At 54.9% G+C, this 18,246-nt stretch overlaps 1 protein-coding gene across 3 annotated transcripts in view; it reads left to right on the forward strand.

Moving 5' to 3' along the window:
- The window catches only part of PLEKHG1 (pleckstrin homology and RhoGEF domain containing G1), a 289,773-nt gene that overhangs the window by 262,056 nt on the left and 9,471 nt on the right, over positions 1-18,246 (forward strand). For all 3 annotated transcript variants that reach the window (XM_055135924.1, XM_055135925.1, XM_055135923.1), the window contains 5 exons: positions 8,500-8,533; positions 10,127-10,222; positions 10,688-10,726; positions 11,126-11,148; positions 11,747-13,355. In XM_055135924.1, coding sequence (XP_054991899.1) covers positions 8,500-8,533; positions 10,127-10,222; positions 10,688-10,726; positions 11,126-11,148; positions 11,747-13,355 — 1,801 coding nt within the window. The remainder of the gene's footprint in view (positions 1-8,499; positions 8,534-10,126; positions 10,223-10,687; positions 10,727-11,125; positions 11,149-11,746; positions 13,356-18,246) is intronic.

The following is an 18,246-nucleotide window of genomic DNA, read 5'->3' on the forward strand; positions in this document are numbered from 1 at the left end:
GAAAGGGCCGGGCACATCCTCCCTTCAGAGCTCGGAGAGGAGAACCTGAGAACCACCAGGGGCGGAGGGATTTGGGCGAGGGCCTGAGGGATGAGGAAGGTTTTGAAGTCACTGAAGAACAGACGAGATAGTTGGTGGGGGTGACTGAAATGAAATTTGTGGAAAGAGAGGGAAGGAGAGACTGAGGGAGGAAGAGAGGGGAAGGGAGACAGGGCAGGAGGGAGGGAGAGAGGGATGGAGGGAGGAGAGGGGGGTGAGAGAGGGATGGAAGGACGGAGGGAGAGAAGGAAGGAGGGAGGAGAGAGGGGGAGGGAGAGAGGGATGGAGGGAGGGACAAAGGGGGGAGGGAGAGATGGATAGAGGGAGGGGGGGGAGGGAATAAGAGAGGGGGAGGGAGAGGGGGGTGAGAGAGAGGGAGAGGGGGGTGAGAGAGAGGGATGGGGAGAGGGAGGGAGAGAGGGGGTGAGAGAGAGGGATGGAGGGAAGGAGAGAGGGGGTGAAAGAGAGGGATGGAGGGAGGGAGGGAGAGAGGGATGGAGGGAGGGAGGGAGAGAGGGAAGACAGAGGAAGGGAGGGAGAGAGGGAGCCTGCCATAGAGGCAGGCTGGCAGGGAAGGGGGGTGGGTGATGGGAGGGGCCTGGGGACCCTGTGCTGGGAACTGTGCACTGGCGGAGAGATGGATGTTGGAACACTGTGACTGAAACCTAACCAGGAACAGCCTTGGAAGGGTCTATCTCACGGTGACTCAATAATAAACCTTTTTTAAAAAATTGTGGGAGTCCCCTCAGACGCACTGAAAACTGCCCCCCTCAGAACTAGTGAGAATTGGGCACCTCGGCAGCCCCTGGCGAGGCCCCCCCCACGTCGTGCCAGGGCGCCCCCCGGGCGCAGATGGGCGAAACCAGTGAGTGGGGAGGCAAGGAGAGGGCTGGCCCTGCCCGCACGCAGGCCAGGCAGTGGCCGGGCGCGACTTCCTTGGGCGTGGGGCACTGGCGTGAAGGGAGAAGGTTCTGCGGGGGGGGGGGAACGCGGGGGGGAGGAGTTGGGGGGAAAGGCCGGAGGCCCAGAGGTGGGACCCGGGAGTACCCTGCGGAGAAGCGGGTGTGGGGTGGCTCCTTGGAGGGAGGCGATTCCCAGGGGGACACAGGCAGGCTGGGGGGCGGCTGTGATCGCCCCCGAGGACGTGGGTGGTCTGGGTTCGAGGACAGTGGGTCCCGCTGGAGCGGCCGAGAGGAAGAGGTCGGAGAGCTGAGAATGCGCAGGGTGGGAGGTCAGGGGGTTGGAAGGAAGGGTCGACTTTGCTCTGTGCCCTTGGGGGACCCCCCTGGCTGCGGCTGTGCACCCGGGAAATGAGGGTGCTGCCCTTCCCCGAGCCCGGTTTCGCCAGGGGATTCCGAGACAGACGGGTGGGGGCGAGGGAAGGTGTCGGCAGGGCCTCTGGGTGAGTCACCTGGCAGCCGCAGTGCCTGGGAATGCCCCCAGGAGCCGGCTGGTGTCTGGACGCGCCACCCATTGTTCCGCCTGTGGGAACTCTGCGGCCAGAGCAGCCCCCCTCACCTGCCCGCAGCTGGGGGTGGGGGGGGCTCCGGGCAGTTTGTTTCTCCTCCCGGAGTAAAAAGGTCCCACCGTCGCCCTCGGGCCGTCCGTCTCCCGAGTTTCAGTTTCTCTGAGACTCAGAGCCGTGTTTTGCCCGGGTTTGGGTTTTAGCCTCTGGAGCTCCTATAGTCTGTTCCAGGCGGGCTCCCTAACCTTTCCCCAAGAAAGGCAACACTGGGCCGGAGGGCGCTTGCCTGGCATGCAGCCAACCCGGGTTCGATCCCCGGCATCCCATAAGGTCCCCTGAGTAATTCCTGAGTGCAGAGCCAGGAGTAACCCCTGAGCATCACTGGATGTGAGAAAGAAAGAAAGAAAGAAAGAAAGAAAGAAAGAAAGAAAGAAAGAAAGAAAGAAAGAAAGAAAGAAAGAAGGAAGGAAGGAAGGAAGGAAGGAAGGAAGGAAGGAAGGAAGGAAGGAAGGAAGGAAGGAAGAAGAAAGAAAGAAAGAAAGAAAGAAAGAAAGAAAGAAAGAAAGAAAGAAAGAAAGAAAGAAAGAAAGAAAAGAAAGAAAGAAAGAAAGAAAGAAAGAAAGAAATGTAACACCAGGGGTGGAGCCATAGGACAGTGGGGAGGGCATTTGCCTTGCACGTGGCCACCCGGGGTTCGATTCCTGGCATTCCCCCCCACAGTGGTTCCCCCAAATACCACCAGGAGTGACCCTGAGCATTGCCAGGTATGCCCCTCCCCCCAAAAGAAACTAAAGAAAACAGAAGTGGATCCTGCCAGAAACACCTCCGTTCAGGCCACACAGCTGATTTTGTGTTCTTCCTCGACCATGGTGGGTTCAGACACCGTTCCCGGTAGCCCAGTGTAGACACCCCCACAGTCCGCCATGGCCCCTGGCTGAGCAGCCAGGCCCCAGGCACAAGGGACTTGGTCCCTCAGCTCCTCCTCAACAGAAGGCCTTAGATGCGTCTCCTTTCCCCTGCTCGGAGGGAGGGAGAGCGCGGCGTTAACCCAGCCGCCTGTGCGTGCAGCTAGCACGAGGCCAGGGCCGGCTCCCTTGCAGGTCTGCGTCATCACCACGTGGTCCCGGTGCGGACATACACGGTCCATAGATTCCATCCCTGTGACACTGAAGTCATTTTCTTTTTTCTCTTCTTTTCTTTTCTTTTTTTTTTTTAACTTTCTGGGTCACACCTGGCGATGCTCAGGGCTGACTCCTGGCTCTGCACTCAGGAATTATTCCTGGCGGTGCTCAGGGGACCATATGGGATGCTGGGAATCGGACCCGGGTCGGCCGCGTCCAAGGCAAATGCCCTACCTGCTGTGCTATCACTCCAGGTTGGATGCATGCAAGGCAAACGCTCCCCCCCCCATGCTCTTTCCCCTCCCCGACGTTCTCTCTCCCCTCCCCCCACCCCGTTGGAACCATTTTCTATATTATTTAAGCAGAATTGGTTTTAAAATGGGTTCTTCTTATGGGGCTGGAGTGATAGCACAGCGGGTAGGGCGTTTGCCTTGCAAGCGGCTGACCCGGGTTCAATTCCCAGCATCCCATATGGTCCCCTGAGCACCACCAGGAGTGATTCCTGAGTGCAGAGCCAGGAGTAACCCCTGTGAAATGCATCTCTAGACCCAGGAGTAACCCCTGTGCATCGCCGGGTGTGACCCAAAAAGCAAAAAAAATAAAATAAAATAAAATATATGCATTCCTTTTAAAGCAAAAAGTGCCTAATGGGAAATTTTAAGTAACCAATAACCCGTGACCCTGGCCTTCCTCCCAGCCCCAGCCGTCCACTCACACCTGGTCCCTGGCTGCCCCCTAGTGGCAGTTACGGGAACCGTCTGTTTCTCAGTTAAATGTCACCAAACCTTGGAGAGATTGGATGTGAAAGACTTGGGGGTGGGATTGCCCCTGGCAGTCCTCAGGGTCACCCTGAGAGGTGCTGGCGTGGGGAAGAGGGTGAGGGCTGCAGGGTGGACAGAAGCTGGGCTTGAGCTCAGGTCTCCTGCGTGTAAAGTCTGTGCTTCAGCCCGTGAAGTATCTCCCAGCCCCTAAGCTAATGTGTCCAAACTGAGAATGAAGGTGACGGTGGGGCTTTGCATGTTGTGTGTAAACCTGGGTCTAGAGAAGCATTTCACAGGAGGCAAGCTGACCTTGGCATCTGACACCAGTTCCAACCGCTCATCTCAAATTCCGAGTCTATGATAGAAGTTTGGGCCTATAAAAATGGAAGCATCCGTCTTCTCAAGACTAAGATGGTTACATTCAGGCTCCCCACCCCGTTTTCTAAAAAAAATATGATTTGCATTCAGTTTACATATGTGACATGTTCAATTATTTTTAAGTGATTAGTTTATCCGTAGTTTTAAAAACTATAATAACATTAAAGAGACAAGAAAAGCAAGTAAGCCGAAGTTATTTCCTTCTGTGAATCACGCCGTTCTTTTTGTTTGGGATCGCACCTGGTGGTGCTCAGGCCTGACTCCAGGCTCTGCACTCAAGGATAACACCTGGCAGTGGGTGGGGGTGGGGGAGATGTAGAACCATATAGGGCACCAGGGATGGAACCTGTGCTGTCCTGCACAAGGCAAGCAACCCTCCTTTTTGGATCTTAAGTTAGTTTCATGTTCAGGCAATTTCTTTTCCTTTCCTTTTGGTTTACAGATTACATCATATAGGGCACAAGGCCACAAAAAGAAACCTCAGTGCAGAGAGGGAGAGGAGGAGGAGAGAGAGAGAAAGAGAGGGAGAGAGAGAGAGCTGCCATAGAGGGCAGGGAGAGAGAGAGAGAGAGAGAGAGAGAGAGAGAGAGAGAGAGAGAGAGAGAGAGAGAGAGCTGCCACAGAGGCAGATTGGGGGGTGATGGGAGGGAAACTGGGGACCCTAGTGGTGGGAAATGTGCACTGGCAGAGGAATGGGTGTTCAAACATTATGTGACTGAAACCCAACCATGAACAGCTTTGTAATGTTTTATCTCACAGTGATTCAACTTTTTTTTTTTTTTAATTTAAAAAGGAAAGAGGCGGGGGCTGGAGCGATAGCACAGCGGGTAGGGCGTTTGCCTTGCACGCGGCCGACCCGGGTTCGAATCCCAGCATCCCATATGGTCCCCTGAGCACCGCCAGGGGTGATTCCTGAGTGCATGAGCCAGGAGTGACTCCTGTGCATCGCCGGGTGTGACCCAAAAAGCAAAAAAAAAAAAAATAAATAAAAAAAAATAAAATAAATAAAAAGGAAAGAGGGGACTGGAGTGATAGCACAGTGCATAGGGCGTTTGTCTTGCATGCGGCCGACCTGGGTTCGAATGCCAGCATCCCATATGGTCCCCCGAGCACCGCCAGGAGTAATTCCTGAGTGCATGAACCAGGAATAACCCCTGTGTTTCACCGGGTGTGACCCAAAAAGTAAAAAATTTAAAAAATAAATTTAAAAATTAAAAAAATATAAAGGAAAGAAAGGAGGACCATATAAGTGAAGTGCAAATCCATTCAGAAAAGTTATTTGAAAATATTCTAGTTTTTAAATTGTCAAATTTACTGTTGCCAATTGTCTACTAAGTTACATATATTTATATATAATCTTTGGGGTATATCGAATTGTTTTTAATAAATAATTTTAAGAGGGGCTGAAGCAATAGCAAAGTGGGTAGAGCATTTGCCTTGAACGGGGCCAACCCAGGTTCGAATCCCAGCATCCTATATGGTCCTCCAAGCACTGCCAGGAGGAATTCCTGAGTGCATGAGCCAGAAGTAACCCCTGTGCATCACTGGGTGTCACCCAAAAACCAAAAATAATAATAATGATGATGATAATAATAATAATAATAATAATAATAATTTTAAGAGCCTTCAATCGTTGGGAAAGACGAATAAGGAGAGGTTGCTAAAATCTCAGGGCTGGGATAAATGGAGACATTACTGGTGCCTGCTCAAGCAAATTGATGAACAAAGGGATGACAGTGATACAGAATTTTAATGAAAAATAAATTATTTATTAAATGTTAAAAATATGAAAAGAGGGGCTGGAGTGATAGCACAGTGGGTAGGGTGCTTGCCTTGCACACGACTGACCTGGGTTCGAATCCCAGCATCCCATAGGGTCCCCTGAGCACAGCTAAGGGTAATTCCTGAGTACATGAGCCAGGAGTGACCCCTGTACATTGCCAGGTATAACCCAAAAAGCAAAAAAAATATACAGATATGAAAAGAAAAGGGCCAGAGCAATAGCACAGTGGGTAGGGTGTTTGCCTTGCACGTGACCGACCTGGGTTTGATCCCCGGCATCCCATATGGTCCCCCAACATGGCCAGGAGTAATTCCTGAGTGCATGAGCCAGGAGTAACCACTGTGATCCAAAAAGAATATATATATGAAAAGAAAAAGGAAGACACCTCATACTTGTCCCTCCCCAGGGGGAGAGAGGGATCCGTGAGGGGGAGAGTGCCCCCTTGGAGGTTTAAGAGGCCAGGCTGGCCCCTGAGGGGTCAGGCAGGAGGTGCGGGGTCACAGCTGGGCCACGAGCCCGACACTTGCTCCCCAGGGCAGCGCTGACAGCTGAGGAATCACACTCCCTGGAGTGAAGCCCCCCACATCCCTCTGATGAAGCCCCACACCTGGATCCCTGAGTCACTCTCAGACGCCCACCAGTACGCACGCTCGCACAACCCACCCATGAACACACGCGCTCACACGTGCACAGACATCACACACGCACCCAGCTCTTTCCACCCCGCGCTTTACTACACATCTGCAGTCGTGTGCATGCTGACATACGCCTGCACACCCCACAGTTCTCTCTCCCCCTCGGGGTGTTTGTGAGGCACCCCCGGAGAGTTTCCTGACGAGGATCAAGCATCAGAAAAGAGGGGACACAGCTAGAGGAAACTGCCAGCAAACTTTGTGCAGTGAACTTGAAATACTGGGACTGGACAGTTAGAGATAATCAAGGTGCTGGCCTTGCATCTGACGGACCCAGGTTCCTACTAGCAGCAGGCGTGATCCCTGAGCACAGAGCCAGATGCAGCTTCTGAGACCCACTGGGTGTCAGGAAAAAATAAAGCCGAATTGAACACGGAGCTAAGGCCCACCAGATACAGCGTATCTGTAGGGTGTAGGCTCTAGCTTCTACCCTTGCGTTCTTCAGTTCAGTAGATCAGGGCAGGTCATAGGAATCTACAACTTAAAGATAATGTTATTGGGGCTGGAGCAATAGCACAGCGGGTAGGGCATTTGCCTTGCACTCGGCCAACCCGGGTTCGAATCCCAACATCCCATATGGTCCCCTGAGCACCGCCAGGAGTAATTCCTGAGTGCAGAGCCAGGAGTAACCCCTATGCATTGCTGGGTGTGACCCAAAAGGCAAAAAAATAAAATAAAATAAATAAATAAATAAATAAAGATAATGTTATTGATGCTAGTGGTTATCCAGGCAAAATAATATTTTTTTCTTTCTAACTTTATTTGTCAAGGCCATGGTTCACAAAGCTGTTCATGGTACAGTTGTTTCGGGAATTCGATATTTCATTATCCGTCCCCCAACCAATGTGACCTTCCCTCCCCCACAGCCCCAGTTTCCCACTTCTTCCCCCCAAGCCTGCCTCCTTGGCAAGCCCAAAATAATTTATTTTATATTGCTTGTTGAAACAAAATGATAAGTGGAATTTTTTAAGTTCAGTAAAAGGAAATTCATGACAAATTTTAGACCCTCCAGTGGTGTTATTAAAGCCATTGTCTGAGGGTCTCCCGGACTGTTTGTGACTTGTTGAGCTTTCTCTGTTGTTGTTTTCACTTACTAAGTTTTGTGGGCTTCTTGCCATCTAATCTGGGCCGAGCATGGTGGAATTTGCAGGTGTCACAAGGCCACGTATGTGGCCACGTGCTCCTGGAGCTGTAGAAATGAGACGATTCTTCGGCTTGACATCTCCAAGATGAGCTATGAGGCTGTCAGGCAGGGCCACAAGGCCACAAAAAGAAACCTCAGGAGGGGCTGGAGGGATAGCACAACGGGGAGGGCATTTGCCTTGCATGCCGCTGACCCGGGTTCAATTCCCAGCATCCCATATGGTCCTCCGAGCACCTCCAGGAGTAATTCCTGAGTGCAGAGCCAGGAGTAACCCCTGTGCATCGCCGGGTGTGACCCAAAAAGCAAAAAAGAAAGAAACCTCAGTGGGAGGGGCAGGCAGGGATTCAGACAGTAGAGGGGTGAAGGGTGGGGGGAAGCTGCCCGCCCCCACTCTGAGAGGGCCCCAGAGTTTTCAGCCCATAAACTGGTGATGTACCCAGAGGTTTCCTAAAATCCTATTTTAATTTTGTTATGGTTAAGGAAGTTACAGTTGTGTTAAAATTTATAGTATTGAGATGCAGACTCACTACCCTCCCCACCCCCCATGGCCTCCACCACTGTCCTTACATCTCCTCTGGTCTGGGCTTCATGGTTCTGTGTTTCTGTATTCAGCCCTGGCTGGCGGGTCAGATAATCCTGCCTGTGCTGGTGACCTTGCAGGGAATCTCCAAGGCAGGGAGAAGCCAGTTTGGCACATCAGCTGCAGTGCCTCATCCCCCCACGTGAGGGCGCTCCTCTCTCTCTGAACCCCTTGAACGACAAGGAAACATTCAAGCTTTTCTTGAATGCCGAAAGTTCTTTTCCCCAATTGCAATAAGACTGTTTCTAGGCTCAATAGTTTTTTTGGGGTTTTTGTTTGTCTTTTTGTTTGTTTTTTGCTTTTTGGGTCACACCTGGCAATGCACAGGGGTCACTCCTGGCTCTGCACTCAGGAATTACCCCTGGCGGTGCTCAGGGGACCATATGGGATGCTGGGAATCGAACCCGGGTCGGCTGCGTGCAAGGCAAACGCCCTACCTGCTGTGCTATCGCTCCAGCCCCTTAGGGTCGATAGTTTAAAGGAAGAAACAGACAAACAAAAGTCACTGAAATTATACTTTTTTTTCCCCCTTTCAGGCCAAGCAAGCAATACTGGAGATGGATGCCATTCGTAAGTTTGTTTCCTTCACACAACTTGCAATGTTACTGTCTGCTGGTACCCAGCACTGTTCTCCCTCAACGCATAGCAGCAGCTTTCTGTGGATTGGTTTGTTCCCTTTTGCTTTTTCTCCTTAGTTTGGGGGCCAAACCCAGCAGTGCTCAGGGCGTCCGCTTGAGAGCAAACACCCCACCCCACCCTCTCTCCACCCCGCTACGAGCTTTTTTTTCTTTTAATCTCTGAAAAGAGCCTCCAGGCCCAGTGTCTCTTGCAACACAGGGCTCCTTGCTCGAGGCTCCTGGTCGTGGCTGGAGTCCCTGTCCCTGACTAGTGTCACACTGCGTTTCCCTCCTGCCCCTCCAAAAGGAAACTGCTGATTACCTGCGAGAAACCCTCTTTCTAGACAGCCAGTGCTTTTCCTGATGCCCGTCGTGCTCTGAGATCACAGTTTCCCACCATCTCACCTGTGCTCCTCCCTGGCTGGGAAGAGCACTGGACTGAGGCCATTTCCCTTGGTCCACGGCCTCTGCGGATAGACTTGAGGAGGAAATCTGGCTGGATCCCCTTTCTGGGGAAAGCGTCCGTCCTGGCCCCGGGGCTGGGGGCTGGGCTCCTGCGCCCCCAAGAGACCCCAGCAGCACGGTGGGGTTCTCCTGCAGACTTCCCTCCACAACCCCGACTCGGGGGCCTTGGAACAAGGAGTTTCCGGGTTGGTGGAAACTTCGGAACTCTGAGCCGCGCAGAGCTGCAGAGGAGACTCGGGGTGTCCGTGGGAAGCCACGGCGTGGCGTAGCTCTGTCAGGGGAGGGAAGCCCAGGCTTAGGTGAACATGGTCCCTCCAGACCCCGCCAGCAGCATCCTGGAGCACAGAGCCGGGAGGACTCCAAGCACCAGTGGGTGTGGCTCCCAAAACCCCAAAGAACGACGATTAAAAACAATTATTATTGAGGCTGGAGCGATAGCACAGCGGGGAGGGTGTTTTCCTTGCACGTGGCCGACCCGGGTTCAAATCCCAGCATCCCATATGATCCCCTGAGCACCGCCAGGAGTGATTCCTGAGTGCAGAGCCAGGAGTAACCCCTGAGCATCGCCGGGTGAGACCCAAAAAGCAAAAAAAAAAAATCATTATTAAGACCAGAGAGATAGTAGAGCAGCTTGCCCTGCACACAGTTGGCCTAGGTTTGATCCCTGACCCCCCCCACCACCACCGAGGGTCCTCTGAGCTCCTCCAGGGGTGAGCACAGAGCCAGGAGCAAGCCCTGAGCACTGCTGAGTATGGCCCCAAACACCAGGCACCCCTCAAAAAAAAAAAAAGGAGAATGATAAAGGAGCATCAAGACAGTGTGGACCTGTGTGCATACGTGCATGTTTGTTGGGGTGCACAAGGCTGTTGCTGTGTCTGCACATGCGTGCGTGTGCTGCTGTGTGTGTGTTGCTGTGTGCGTGTGTAGGAAGGCTCGGGCCTCTGGGGAGAAGTGAAGCCTCCCCCTTTCTGAAGGGGGCGACATTGTCTAACGAGCGAAGAGTGAATCTGGGGGTGAGCACCAGCCTCGGTCATGGTGGGGGCCGGGGACGCCGCCCGTAACCCTGGGCTTCCCTTCACAGACCACCCCGGCTTCTGCTACAGCCCTGAGGGAGAGACGAAAGCCTTCTGCGCTCCGAAAAACAGCTCCACCCCCTACCGCCTTCGGAGGAAGTCAGGTAACAGCAGAGAGGGGCGGGATTCCAAGTTTGGAAATGGGGTTCTCTTTTTGTTTTGGTTTGGTTTTTTTTGCTTTTTTCTGGAGGGATGGGGGCGGGGGGTCACAGCTGGCAATGGTCAGAGCTTACTCCTGGCTCTGCACTCAGGAATTACTCCTGGTGGTGCTCAGGGGACCATCTGGGATGCCAGGACCAAACCCGGGTCGGCCACATGCAAGGCAAACACCCTTCCCACTGTGCTGTCGCTCTGGCCCCGGACTCTGTCATTTGACTCCGAGTTGTGAAGCTCAGGGTTCCTGAATTTGATGAAGGCTAATGTTTCTCAAAGAAGGGTGGCTGATGGGGAAGACGGACAGGAAATTTCTAGAGCTCCATTTTTTCATAAATGCGTAGTTCAGTCATAAATTTAATAGAAACCTTGATTAGGTTTTACTAATGGTGCTGCGTTTATATTTCTTCTCACAGAACCTTCCTCGAGGACACATAAGGTTTTAAAGACCAGTGGTAAGTCTCTCGTTCATTCTTACTGCTCTTTAGTAAGGGGGTGGGGGTGTATGTGTGCAGATTGGACTAATTTCTGTAAGGATGGGCCAGAGGGAGAGAGAGCACAGGACCTGTGGCTACACATGGCTCTCCCGGCACTATGTAGTGTCCCCTGAGCACTGCTAGGTGTGCAAACACCCAAACAGCCAGCAAAACACTGTAAGACGCAGAGGGTCCCATTGTAAAACAAAAAGCTAGGGTTGGAGAGATGGTTCTTGGGATCTAGCATATGCTTAGCATGCGGGAGCCTCTGCTTCCTCATCACCCTACACCATGCACGCTGGCCTCTCTCTGAGATACTGTTTATTAAACTTTTAAAAATCATCATCATCATCATCATCATCATCTTTTCTTTTTCAGAAACGGTGCAGGACATCCAAAAGGTAAAGCCCGTTTGCATTTCTTCTTCCTCTTTTTTTTTTACGCTTTTTGAGTCACACCCGGCGATGCACAGGGGTTACTCCTGTCTCTGCACTCAGGAATTACTCCTGGCGGTGCTCGGGGGACCATATGGGATGTTGGGAATCGAACCCCAGGTGCAGCCACATGCAAGGCAAACACCCTACCCGCTGTGCTATTGCTCTGGTTCCCTGCAGGGTTGTTTTTTCTTTTTTTGGGGGGGGTTTTCTTATTTTCTCCTTTTGACCTTTTGGGTCACACCCAGCGATGCTCAGGGGTCACTCCAGGCTCTGCACTCAGGAATCACTCCTGGCGGTGCTGGGAGGACCATATGGGATGATGGATGCTGGGAATCGAACCCAGGGCCACCACGTGCAAGGCAAACGCCCTCCCCGCTGTGCTATCGCTCCAGCCGCCTGCATTTCTTTTGGTCCAAGGCTCCCGAGCCTGCTTAGCTGGACGCCCACGTTTGTCGGGCCCTGCCAGACAGTCCCACGTCGGGTGGGGGGAGTGCGGGGCTGCGTGTTGGGAGAGGGGCTCCCTGGCGCCGAGGTTCACCGATCCTGTCTCTGTCCTCCGCAGGCGGCGTCCAGAGAGGAGGGGTCCCCGCGGCTGCCTTGCGCGGGCCCCACCCCCGCGCAGAGAGGCGGCCAGCCTGGCGGCAGCGGCGCTGCCAGGGGCGAGGCCCTGGTGGGCACACGGAGCATCTGGACCGACCACCAGATCCGCCAGGCGCTGTTCCCCAGCCGCCGCTCCCCGGAGGACGACGACGACGACGACTACCAGATGTTCCTGCCGTGCGAGGACAGCGCAGCCAGCCGCCCCTGCAGCTGGCACCTGGGGCAGATGGAGGCCTCGGGCAGCCCCGGCCCCGGCCACCGCGTGGTCCGGCGGGCCAGCAGTGCGGGCGAGAGCAACACGTGCCCGGCGGCCGAAGGCAGGACCCGGGACAGTGGCAGCGCCCGGGCCAGCACGGTCAGGGGGCTGCAGGACGGGGCCCCCGCGGGTGCGCAGGAGGACGCCACCACGCCCTTCGGGTCGTCTCTGGAGCTGACCGCGGACCCCCTGGACCACGTGTATGACAACATCAGCTACGAGGACTTAAAGCTCCTGGTGGCGCGGAGAGAGGCCTTGGAAACCTCGACCCCCAAGCCCCCCACCCGGGGCTCCGTTCGCCCCAAGAGCACCCCGGAACTGGCCTTCTCCAAAAGGCTGGCGGGCCACGAGCAGGGCGCTCTGCGTCCCGCCGGAGAGGGACCCCTGCCCGGCCAGGCCGCGGCCACCCCCGGCGCGCGGGAGCTGGAGGAAGAGGAGGAGGAGGAGGAGAACATCTACGACACCATCGGGCTGCCCGAGCCGCCGCCGCCCGGCGACTTCAGGGCCGGCAGCCTCAAGCCGCCCAAGAGGACCAGCTTCCTGGGCCTGGACGCGGACTTCGCCTGCTGTGACAGCCTGCGGCCCTTCGTGTCCCAGGACAGCCTGCAGCTGAGCGAGGACGAGGCCCCGCCTGCCCACAGGGACGCCGAGTACCTGAGCGCCCTGTACGGCGCCTCCCCCCGCGCCAAGTCCCTGTCGGACAAGCTGTCGGAGGAGGTGGACGAGATCTGGAACGACCTGGAGAATTACATCAAGAAGAACGAGGACAAGGCTCGGGAGCGGCTGCTGGCCGCCTTCCCGGTCAGCCAGGACGACGTGCCCGACGGGCCCCGCGCCCAGGGCCGCCCCGCGCCGGCCAGCCCGGAGGCAGCCCGCGCCCCGTCCACCCTCTCACTGCTGCCCGGGAGTCACCCCCTGGGCTCCCCGCTGAAAGGCAGGCCGGGCCGGGCCGGCCGCGCCCACTGGCCTCAGGAAGGTGACCGCGGGGCCCAGGAAGACTCGAGGGTCACCCTGAGCCAGCTCTCGCTGGCCAGCGAGATGTCTCCGCTGGGAAATCCCTACGAGCTGGTCAACAGCCATCTGCCCCTGGCGGACCCAGAAGCAGCAGAGCTGGAGCTGGACCCCACGGATAAGACCAGGAGCCGAGTGTTCATGATGGCCCGGCAGTACAGCCAGAAGATCAAGAAGGCCAACCACCTGCTGAAGGCCAAGGGCCCCGAGCCCCAGCAGCCCCCGGCTGGCCAGGCACACACAGCCGCGCCCCGGGACCTGGCCGCCATCCTGGAGGACAAGAAGCAAGGAGGGCCCGCCATCGGTAAGCCCCTGGCGAGTCCCCCCCCAGGCCTCGCTGGACGCTCTCACCTGGCCTCCTCTCTAAGGACACACTTGGTCTCACGCGAGTGTACACACATGCCCAGTCGCCCGTACACGGGCACACACGCTCCCCACAAATGCACAAGCACGTGTAAGTAAGACACAGAGACACGTGCTTCTTCCCACACACGCGCACAAATAAAAACATTCATGCAAACACAGGGGCACACATGCTCACACAAACACGCCCTTTCATACTCTCACACACATACACACGCGTGCTTTCAGTAACACATTACAGAAACACACATACACTGCAAACATGCTCTCTCACACATTGTCACAAATAACATTTATTTATTTATTTTTGCTTTTTGGGTCATACCTGGAGATGCACAGGGGTTACTCCTGGCTCTGCACTCAGGAATTACTCCTGGCGGTGCTCAGGGAACCCTATGGGATGCTGGGAATCGAATCCGGGTCAGCCGCGTGCAAGGCAAATGCCCTACCCGCCGTGCTATCGCTCCAGCCCCACAGATAACACTCATAAAACATATACACATATTCTTGCACAAACGTGCTTTCACACACACACATATGCTTTCACTAACACACGCAAAAGCATATATACTGCAAACAATCATACATGAACATGCTCTTTTTTTTTTTTTTTGCTTTTTTTTGGGTCACTTCTGGTGATGCACAGGGGTTGCTCCTGGCTCTGCACTCAGGAATCACCCCTGGCGGTGCTCAGGGGACCATATGGGATGCTGGGAATTGAACCCGAGTAGGCCGAGTGCAAGGCAAATGCCCTACCTGCTGTGCTATTGCTCCAGCCCCCCAAACATGCTCTTCCACACGTACTTTCTCACAAACGTGCTGTCACACACACACAGCCTCTCACACATTCCAAAACACTCATATTCTACACACACACACACACACACACACACATTCTCTCACACACACTCTCACACATACTCTCATACACATAGACATGCTCTTACACACAAATACACTCGTCCCACGCAGACACACATAAACACACTCTCACACACAGAGACACAGGCGCACGCCAGGCCGTTGGTAAGTCCTCTCACGCGGCCTCCACCCTCTGCGCGCGTGGCACCTGGTTTGGTCTCCAGGGCTGTGTTGGGGGAGAACCTGGCCATTTTGCGACACTCGACTCTAAGCTGACTGGAAAGCAGCTGTGGGGGTCTCCCTCGCAGCAGCTGGTCTCCCCCGGCGCATAAGCAATGCTCTGAGGGGTGAGGGGCTGCGTTGAGGGTCGAGCAGAGGCCCGAGCTGGCTTTCCTTCCTGGAATCCCCTGCGCCTCCCTGGGGGTGAAACTGAGGCCTGTCGGCGGTGTCCTCCGAGGCTCAGCTGGACACGGTGTCTCCTCACCTCTTTCCATCTTCTGTCACTGTCACTGTCGTCCCATTGCTCATCGATTTGCTCGAGCGGGCACCAGTAACGTCTCTCATTGTGAGACAGGTAGCTTGCCAGACTCTGCCGTGCGGGCGAGATACTCTCGGTAGCTTACCGGGCTCTCCGAGAGGGACGGAGGAATCAAACCCGGGTCGGCCACGTGTAAGGCGAATGCCCTACCACTGTGCTATCACTCCAGCCCTCAGACTTTCCATCTTCACAGACTTTTTATCCCTGAGGCAACAGTTCACCAAAGCCCTCTCTTGGGTCTCCTCATTCTGGTCCTCCTTTCAGTTGAGGGCCCCAGGGGTGCTGTTGGCACCTTTGGGGCCAGAGAACGAGATGGTCACGGTTTGGTATTGTCTCTGTGTGATGAGGTACATGTCACGCGGCCAGACCGGGGGAGGGGTCCCGCGTCCCGCTGCACCCCAAGCTCAGTGAAAAACAGGGTCGGCCCCCAGACCTTGTTGCCGTAGAAAGACAGGTCCCCCGGGATGTGACCCCTCCTGAGTTCTGCATCCCCGGCCAGTTCTGCATCCTGGGATCAGGCCCAGGAATCTGTATTTGTCAGACAAACAGAACCCACCACCTTTATTGTATTTATTTATTTGTTTATTTATTTATTTATTTATTTGGCTTTTGAGCCACACCAGACGCTGCTCAGGGCATCCTCCTGCCTCATGCTCAGGGCTCACTCCTGCCGGACTCGGAGGACCCTACGGGGTACCAGGGATCAAGCCCAGGTCAGCTGCATGCGAGCAAGAGCCCTGCCGCTCTACTGCTGCTCTGGCCCGTGCACCCACTTCCTTTCCCCACTCTTTTAGCCTGGTGGAGGGGACACCCTTGTTTGCAGTGCTCAGGGCCTGGAGACCACGCCCCGAGCTACCAGGCCAGCAGCTGGACCAGTCAAAGCCGGGGCCTGCGGGTACGGGGCTGCCAGGAGCTGCCAGGTAACCTGGCAGTGCTGGGGAGTGGGGGCCACACTGGGTGCTGTCTCTGAGACCCCAGCACAGCCGCCGTCTCGAGTCCTTCGCTGCGTGGTTGGGTTTGCTCACCCGTTTTCTGTCCTGACCCACTGGCAGGTGAGGCTGCCCTGTCCGTCTCTCGGTTTCACCTCGTGACTCACTTCACTGGGCTAGGAATCCGTGCTAAGGCCACTGTGTTCTAACCCTGTCGGGCCTGGCCTGACACAGGCCCACCTAAGAATCAGGTGGGGGAAGCAGTTTGCCAGCTGAAAGGAAAACCCAGGGCCTGGAGCGATAGCACCGTGGGGAGGGCAGTCGCCTTGCCCACAGCCGACTCGAGTTCAATCCCCGGCCTCCCGTATGGTCCCCCGAGCACTGCCAGGCGTGATTTATGAGTGCAGAGCCAGGAGTAACCCCTGAGCACTGCTGAGTCTGGCCCCAAACCCAGTAAATAAATAGATAATTGGAAAGTGTGGGGCCTTTGAGTGGGCTCTACGGGCTGAGCGCTTGCTTTGCCCGGGGGTCCCCGGCTCAACCCCTCAATCCCACATGGTCCTGCTGAACACTTCACGTATAGTCCAAAAACTAATAAAAAAGACGAAGAAGAACTGGCTAAACCTAAACTTCCTTTCCTTTCAACAGGTCCTCTGTGTCTTATGTATAGTATCAAAAATACCCAATAGTACAATTTCTTTTCCTGGCCCTGGTTCAGAGTGACCGGTCCAGTAGCCACTGGGGAGATAGTACAGCGGGTCAGGCACTTGTTCCACCCAGGGGTGACCCCTGAGCACAGAGTCAGGAGTAAGCCCTGAGCACCACCAGCTGTGCCCCCACCCCGGCCAGAACAGTGAGCCCTGGGAGTGCTAGCGAGGAACGTATGAGGGTACTGAGGAGGGCAACCGGGTCAGCCGCATGTGGGGCCAGCGCCTCTGCTCCTATACTCTCTCTGGTCCCAGGATCACTCTCACTGTCATCCCGTTGCTCATCGATTTGCTCGAGCGGGCACCAGTAACGTCTCCATTGTGAGACTTGTGGTTACTGTTTTTGGCATATCGGATACACCACGGGTAGCTTGCCAGGCTCTGCCGTGTGGGCGAGATAACTCTCGGTAGCTTGCCAGGCTCTCCGAGGGGAGCAGAGGAATTGAACACGGGTCGGCTGCATGCAAGGCAAACGCCCTACTGCTGAGCTATCGCTCCAGCCCAGGTCCATCCTGGTCCCAGGATAATTTCTGTATTTCATGACCAACCAATTAAGTGAAGCCTGGGGAGCAACATCCGATTTTGCTGATTCTCTTTGAGTTGTTCTTCTCTTTAGAGCAAATAAAAGCTTAGAGGTTTAGTTGGGGGGCTGGAGCGATAGCACAGCGTGTAGGGCGTTTGTCTTGCACACAACCGACCTGGGTTCAATACCCAGCATCCCATAGGGCCCCCCAAGCACTGCTAGGAGTAATTCCTGAGTGCATGAGCCAGGAGTAACCCCTGTGCATCACCGGGTGTGACCCCAAAAAGAAAAAAAGTTTATTTGGGGGGCTAGAGTGATAGCACAGTGGGTAGGGCATTTGCCTTGCACTCGGCCAACCCGGGTCCAATTCCCAGCATCCCATATGGTCGGTCCCCTGAGCACCGCCAGGAGTAATTCCTGAGTGCAGATCCAGGAGTAACCCCTGAGCATCGCCGGGTGTGACCCAAAAAGAAAAAAAATTTTTTTTTTTTTTATTTGTGAGTGGAGGTGGGGGCATGGCTGTGCGCGACTTTCTGGCATGTGTTTTCTCCTGGTAAGAGTGCGCTTGGAATAATTCATGCTCCTGCACGCGTGTGGCTGAGCCGCCTTGCGGCTCTGGGAGGGAAGAGTGTGACTGCGTCTCAGCTGCATGTTCCTTGGCCGTGGCGGGGGACAGAGAAGGTCAGGAACCGGTAACGAATGGGGAGAGTTGTTCCCCCGCTGAATCGGAGGAAGCACTCCGCAGGAGGAAAGGCACTGCATTCCCGAATTTCTGGCGATGATGGATGACACCAGCAGACCACCATTTTAAAACGTGATGGGGGGCTGGAACAATAGCACAGTGGGTAGGGCATTTGCCTTGCACGCGCCCGACCAGGGCTCGAATCCCAGCATCCCATATGGTCTCCCGAGCACCGCCAAGAGTAATTCCTGAGTGCAGAGCCAGGAGTGACCCCTGTGCATCATTGGGTGTGATGCAAAAAGCAAAAAAATAATAATAATAAATTAAAACGTGATGATTCTTGCAGGGCTGGAGAGACGGGACAATGGATAAGGCTCGTACCTTGCATGTATTCTACCCAGGTTTGATTCCTGTCCCCACATTGGATCCCTACACCCAAGAGTGATCCCTGAGCACAGAGCCAAGAGTAATCCCTGGGAAAAGCCAGGTGTGGTCCCCCTCAAACAAAACAATAATGAAGACGAGATAAGATGACCAGGCCAGGAAGGGAGTAAGGGAACAGGCATTTGCCTGGCATGTGGTTACCCCAGAG

The sequence above is a fragment of the Sorex araneus genome, chromosome 4, assembly GCF_027595985.1.
Source record: "Sorex araneus isolate mSorAra2 chromosome 4, mSorAra2.pri, whole genome shotgun sequence".
In the NCBI taxonomy this organism is placed as follows: Eukaryota; Metazoa; Chordata; class Mammalia; order Eulipotyphla; family Soricidae; genus Sorex; species Sorex araneus.